The sequence below is a fragment of the Pelecanus crispus genome, chromosome 20 (genome assembly GCF_030463565.1).
Source record: "Pelecanus crispus isolate bPelCri1 chromosome 20, bPelCri1.pri, whole genome shotgun sequence".
NCBI classification, from domain to species: domain Eukaryota; kingdom Metazoa; phylum Chordata; class Aves; order Pelecaniformes; family Pelecanidae; genus Pelecanus; species Pelecanus crispus.
The window spans coordinates 3259661-3266723 of record NC_134662.1 but is presented as its reverse complement, the minus strand read 5'-3'; the positions used below and the strand labels follow the sequence as shown (position 1 = coordinate 3266723).

Here is a 7063-nt window from a genome sequence, read left to right as displayed (position 1 = left end):
AACTTCTACGGAAAAAAAAAATATTATTAAAAAAAAAATCCTAAATTTATTTTTGTAAGAAAAAAAAATGTGTATATATATATATATATTTAAAAAAAAAAAAAAAAACCACAAAAACCATAGGCAGAATCCAAGTTATATTTCATGGAGTAATAAAAAGCCGCAAGGTGTCCGAAGGGAGGAAGGATGCTAATTAGGTTCTGTGACATGCCCTGGCACCAGACCCTCCGAAGTCGTTGCACTTCACGAATGAAAAAAAAAAAGAAAAGAAAAAAAAAAAAAAACCAACCCACGGAAGCTTGAATTTTAGGCAGGAATCATGGGGTTATGTTTTGGTTTTGTGTATTGTTCATTTCTCCCCACACCCTTTATTATTTTCTCTTTTTTTTTTTTAATTTTGGGGTTTTTTTTCCAATGTTTTCTAGCCAGTGCTAGCCCAGACGTCTCTCCCATCTCCCCCTCTCCGGAATGGGGGGGTCGCGATGCTCCCCACGGCCTTTGCGGCCCTCCCGGTGTCCCCCCCCCCGCACCCCGGGCAGGCAAATTCGGATCCGGGCATCGAATCCTCCCGGGAAGGTGCCGGAAAGGCCCCGGAGCCCGGCCGGCAGCAGGGGCTCGGGGGGGGGCTGCAGCAAATCCCCCCCGGCCGATGCCCCCGCCGGGCTGCACCTCTGCGTAGCACTGGCTAATTCTGGCATATGCAACGAAAAAAGGAAAAAAAAAAAAAAAAAAACAAAAAAAAAAAATTCAAGTGTGGATTTGTAAATAGATACTTACTTGAGGTTCTTTATTGTAATCGGAGTTGTGGTATCTCTTTTCTAGTTTGTGTTAATTTTTTTTTCCATCCACCCCCCCCCCCAGGCTCCTCGCTGCTGCCTTTGTCCCCCCCAGCCCCAAAAGGGCCTGGGGAGGTGGGGGGGAGGTGGGGGGGCGCGGGGCCGAACCCCGCGGGCGCCGTGCCGGCCTCGGAGCGCCGGCGGAGAGCGGGAGAGAAGGGGTGGCATTAAAAACAAAAACAGGGTGGGGGGAAGGAGGGGGGGGGGGAGAAAAAAGAGGGGAAAAGAGAAAAAAGAGGGGAAAAAAGAGGGGGGGGGGGAAAGAGGGAGGGGGAATAAAAAAAGAGAAAAATGGCACAAAAGTAAGAGGAGGGAGCGAGTCTCAGGAGTCCCCGCGGCGCGAGCGTCCCCAGGCCTGCGGCGTCCCCGCGCCCCGTCCCGCCAGCCCCAGCCCGACCCCCTCCCTTGCTGGCAACACTTTAGCACAAGCTTGACTTTGCACTAAAAAAAACAAAAAAAACCACCCCAACACCCCCCCCCCTCCCCGCAAAAAAAAAAAAATAAACCAACCCACCCCACAGCACCCACCACCCCAAAAAACCCCTACAGCCCCCACCCCGGCAGGTTTGTGCCCGTCCCGCCGCAGCGCCGGGGCCCCCACGCACGTAGCTCAGCACCGCGGTGATGGTGGCCTTACCCGCACCGCTCTGCTAGTTCATTTCCTTCTATTTTATTTTATTTCTTTTTATTATTATTATTATTTTTTTTTTTTTCTTAATTCAGGTTGTGGTAAAGTGTTGCCAAAGATACTGCTGAGTTACGCCGGGTCGGGAAAAGAAAGTTTAAAAAAAAAAAAAAAATATTAACCGGACAAAACCCAAAGCGGGAGGTCGAACTGGAAAAGGAAAAAATTAAATTTTTTTTGGTACAAAAGAGGAAAAAAACAACACCACCCCACCCCCCCCAAAGTGTAAGGGCAGTGGGGGAGCTGGTGTGGGGCTCAGCCCGGGCTTGGGGGGCTCAGCCCGGGCTCCCAGGCAGGGTTGGGGGTGCCCCCCCCAAAAGCGATGGGTGACGGGGGTGGGGGCCATCCCCGCTAGTTGGGGGGCTGGGGGGGCACCTGGGGCCTCCCCCCCGCGCTGCTCCTGGAGACGCTGCACCGGCCCCCCCGGGCGCGTGCCCCCGCCCCAAAGCGGGGCTGGAGGGGCTGGGGGTGCCCTGTCCCCCCGCCGGGCCGGGGGGGGGTTCTTCTGCAGGAAAAGGGCTCAATTCCCCCCCCCCCCCAAATTCTCCGTCAGCACCCACTGGTTCGTGCCCCCCCTTGGGGCGAGGGTCCCGCCTGGGCAGTGGCACAACCCTCCCCCCCCCCCCCCCAGAGGCCTGATTTGACTATTTAAAAAGAAAATAAGAAAAAAAAAATATATATAGCTATATATATATCTCGTATCTATTTATATTTTCAATTTATTATAAAAAGTTTTATTTAAATAAAGAGGAACACTTTTTAAAAAGAGCAAATCACCACGGCGTCACAAGATGGAGCTTTCTTAAGGGGGGGAGCCGGGGCAGGGGGGGCAATTGCTGAGTAGCAAAATGCTGCGTTGAAAATTGTGTTTTCTAAAAAAATTCTATATATATATATATATATATACACACACACACACCGAGAGCTTAAACGTCTCCTGGGGCGGGGGGGTCACGCGTGAGCCCGAGCTCTGCCCGGGAGCCCAGCGAGGATGCTCGAGATGGGGCCACTTCTATTTTTTTTTTTCCCCTTCTTTCCTCCCCCCCCTTTTTTTTTGGTTTTTTTTTTTTTGTTTTTTCTGCGTCTTTCTATATAATCTATTAAAGAGATTCTCTATCTAAAGCACTCGCAAGGTTTCAGCGGTTTTTATGTGTAAACTACTTTTGTGGTATATTTGGGTAAAGGAGCGAGGCGAGGGGGAGAGAGAAAAAAAAAAAAACACACACAAAAAAAAAAAAAGCACAGAAAAGACATTCCATAGATTGTAACTTTGATAGTTCTTTATAAAGTGTGGGACATGAGGAGAAAAAAAAAAAAAAAAAATTAAAATAATAAAAATTGCACTTTGGGGGGGGCTTTAAAAAAAAAAAAAAGAAAATAAACTATCTATTAAAAATACACGTGCAGCCATTTGGTCTTCTTGGGAGGCGGAAAAGCTTATCGAGGGCGGCAGCCCGGGGGTCCGCTATTTTGGGGCCGCGTTTCGATGTTTTCTTTTTTTTTTTCCTCTTTTTTTTTTTTTTTTTTTTTGGCGGTTTGGAGGCGCCGCGGGAGCTGCCCGGGCTGGGGGGCTCCCACCATGGCCTGCAGCCGGGCAGGGGGGTGACCCTGGTTTGGGGTGTCCGGGGGGGCTGGTGGGGGGGTCAGTCCCGGCCTGCCGCCGTGCCTCGGTTTCCCCAAACGGCGCGAGCTCCCCTTGCGCAGCACCGGCGGAGGGTGGGGGTGCCAGCACCCCAGCGCGGAGCCGGGTGCCCCCTCCCAGTGTGCCCAGTGCCACATGCGCTCGGCCCCGCTAAGCCGCTCGGGGGGCGCGGGGCCCTAATCCCGTTGGGGCCCAGATTAGGCCGGGGCGAGCGCCGGCACCCAGATGGCCGCGGTTTAAGGCGCCTCCGGGGACGGGGTTTGGGGTGCACCCCCCCCCCCCGACTCCCCACCAGGCCCAGCTGCAAATGGGGAAACTGAGGCAGGCGGGGGGGGGGCGACGCAGGTGGCACCGAGGGGACCCCGCAACCCGGAGCCCCAAAACCCTGCGGCCGCCGCGGCCCTGAGCGAGGCCCAGCCCAGCCTCCAGCTGCCCCCCGCCATCGCTGCCGGCCCCGCGGCCCCCCCCGGCCATGCCCCCCCCCCCCAAAAGGGCACGGCCAATGTTACCGGATTAATTTGTGTCATAAGCTTCCTAGTTTTCGGGAGCGCGAAGAGCTTTGGGGGTTTAGCTCCCGGGATTTAGTGGCCGAGTCGTCTTTCCTAGCGAGACGCCCTAATGCCACTTAACACCTGGGAGCCGCGATTTTCATTAGGGGCGTCAGGGACAATTAGTAGGAAAATAATTAGGGCAAGGGGCCTGCCGCTGCAGGGTTTAAGCCCCATATGTGCCTGGGCCTGTGCGGGGGGGAGTTGGGGACCCCCCTCCATGGGTGACAGCACTGGGACGTGGCCGGCCCTGATGGGGGGACGCGGGGCAGTGGGAGCCTCCCCGGGTGCCCCACGAAGGTGGGAGCCCGGGGTGGGGGGGAGGGCCCTGGGGGGTCCCCCACTGGGGCATGGGGTTGGGGGGTCCCTCAGGGGGACGGGTACCCCGGGCTCTGGCCCCGTCCCGTCCCGTGGGGGTTCATCGGTGACGGGGGGGACACACGCGTCCCCTTGGCGTGGGGGGGACGGGGCAGGTGACATCCAGCGTGTCCCTGAGCGCGTCCTGCCGGGAGCTGCCCCCACGTTTTGGGGGGCCCCATCGTGGCAGCCCAGTGTCCCTGAGCGGGGGGGGCTACAGGAAGGGGGGCCGGGGATGGGGAAGGAGGGGGCCCCGGGGAGCGGGGCCGCGGCCCCAGCCCCAGCGGGGCTCGGGCAGGCAGTGGAGGGGGCCGGCGGGCAGGGCCAGGGGGGGCAGCGCGGGCAGGGCCAGGGGGGGCCTGCGGGGCGCCGGCGGGCAGCAGGGGCAGCAGCAGCCGAGGCCGTACAGGGCGTAGGGCTGGTAGTAGCCAACATTCACCCTGCGAGGGGAAACAGAGCAGCCGGGGTCAGCCCTGAGCCCCAAACCCCGCTGCGACCCCCCCAGATCCGCCCCCCGGACCCCCTCCCGGCCCTGCTCACCTGCGGACGCGCCGCCGGGCCCGCCGGCGATGGTAGTCGCCTTTGGCGAAATCCTCCAGGTTGGCGGGGTGGATGGCCCAGAAGTGGCCTTTGCCGTTGTCGCTGCGGCCGGCTTTGACGAAGCACTCGTTAAGGGAGAGGTTGTGGCGGACGCTGTTGCGCCAGCTCTTCTCCTGGGCCGAGAGGCACCGTCAGCCAGCCCGCGCCCGCCCCACGCACCTCCGGGATGTCAGTAGGCACCAGAGTGAACGCTAGCCGGCCCGCCCGGAGACACCACTTGAAACCGTCCGGAGATCCGGACGCCGGCACCTGTGTTCTCCCGGTGGACTGGGCTCAGCTGAGCCGTGCTGTCAAGCCCAGCCCCGTCCCCCACCGGCCGCCAGCACCCGGGGCTCAGCTCCCAGTTTGCCCACCCCAACCCACCAAACCCGCACTGAAACCGGGGGGAAAAAGCCCAGGAAAGGCGTCCGCTCCGGCACGGCCGCCCCTCACCTTGTTCTTGAAGTAGGGGTAGTTGTCCATGATCCACTGGTAGATGTCGGAGAGCAGCAGCTTCTTCTCCGGCGAGGAGAGGATGGCGGTGGAGATGAGGGCGATGTAGGACTGCGAGGGCTTGTCCCCGCGCTCCGGCGGGGCGGCGGGAGAGGGGCTGCGGGGTGCCCCGTCCCCCCGCTCCGAGAGCAGGTACTCGATGGTGAAGGGGGCCCCGGGCGGGCGCCGTCCCCCGGGCACCGCGTCCCCCATGGTCCCCGCGCCGCCGGCAGCCGGAGGGGAGAGCTCGGGGCCCTGGCCGGTAATTAGTGCAGATTACAGGGTTTGCTAATTGTGTTTTCACAAACGGGCTGCCTTCGCAAAGCAGGCTGTTTATCTGGCAAAGCCCTGGGTTTAGCGGGATTTGGACCTTTAAGCCTCATAAATAAAATGATTAATCCGCTGGAGGTGGAGGAATTCAAAGTGGCACCGAGGTGCCCGCGGGGACGGGGGGCATCGGGCACCGGCCCCTGCGCCCACCGTGCTCCCGGGTCCCCAATTCCCCTGGGACCCCCGCGCCCCACGCACAGACCCCCCCCCGGGCTCATTTTGGGACCCTGAGGAGAAATCCCAAGCAGCCGACACCGCATTTTAAATGTAAATCTTTCTTTTTATTTAACAAACACTATAATTTGAACTTTGAAGAATGTGTACTGAGGGAAAGAAAAATAATTTTCTTTTTGTTTTTTCTCTTCTCTTTACAAAAAAAAGAAAAAAACAGGATATAAGAAAAAACATATGTACAGGAAGAGCTGGCCAACTCAAACAGAAAGCAGTAACAGAAGCATGATGTTTCCAAACAGTGGCTTGGCCTGGAAAATTTAAAAGCAATTAAATTAGAATACAAATATTAGAAAAAACTGGACTCTAAAGCTACTGTGCAGCCAGGGATGTGAGCCACAGAACTTTATACAGTAAAACTTAATTTTGGAGCTCTACCCAGGTGGTTTTTTTTTTTCTTTCTTTCTTTTGTTTTAATCCCCCTTCCCACCCCCGCCCCCATTTAAACCTGAAAACATATTGCTTACACGCAAACAGAAAAAGAAAAAAAAAAAAAAAAAAAAAAAAAGAGAAGAAAAAGAAAAGCCCGTGTGGTACAAACAAGAGTTTCTCTGTGGGAGCAAGACTGGAAACAGCGGAAGAGCGAGCGAGACGCGGCTGCCTCCCCGCCTGCTCCCCCTGCCCGCGGCTGCCGGCCGGGACACCCGCGCAAGATGCCTGGGGAGAAACTGGGGGGGTTTTTCATTTTACCCCCCCACCCCCCTTCTGCCTTCAAGTTTTTCATTTGCCAAGACAACACAGAGATGGGCAGGAAGGGCTGGGAGCGACGGCCGCTCCCTCTGCCAGAGGCTGCAGCTCGACGTGGAGCCCGGTGCCCTCCCGTGCCGGGCAGGGGATTCGGGGATCCCGCACCGCACGCGGGAGAGACTGGGGAGAATTTGGAGAGGAAACCTCCAAACATGCCAGGTCGAAGCTTCCTGCTCAACAGCATTTAGGGGATAATTCTTTGTTTTCTTCCTAGATGCTTTTGGGCAAGCCACCTAACGAGGATTTAAAGTAGTTCTGGGTGGACCTTGGTGGCTTTTCTGCTGACGTGCGATTGGCCGTGCTTCGCTTTTTCTCAAACACGGGACGAGCGCTCGGGAAAGCGCCGTCGCTTTGGTTCTGCCATTTCACCGCCGTTGCCCCCTCCGACGCCCCGAGGGGCCGAAGGGAGGCAGAAGGGGTTTGGGGCGCAGGGACGTCCCCGCGACCGGGCTGTGGCCGTGGCCAGCGACGCCGAACGCCCCTTGCCCGGGGGCCTCGGTGCAGCCCAGCTGGACGCTGCTCAGGCGGCTCTGGCTGCAGTGATGCCCCTCATGTTGGGCGAGGGGGCATTGCTCCTGCTTGCCGCCCGTCCCGTGGGCAGGGCCCGGGGCAGAGG

General features: G+C 57.6%; 1 protein-coding gene across 1 annotated transcript; it reads right to left on the bottom strand.

Moving 5' to 3' along the window:
- Window positions 1–3676: 3676 nt before the first annotated feature.
- Window positions 3677–5352, bottom strand: LOC142595486 (forkhead box protein L2-like). The gene is given in 6 exon segments (XM_075723844.1): window positions 3677–3697; window positions 4234–4260; window positions 4263–4435; window positions 4438–4508; window positions 4609–4781; window positions 5101–5352. Coding segments are annotated over 6 exon segments (717 nt in total).
- Window positions 5353–7063: the final 1711 nt, after the last annotated feature.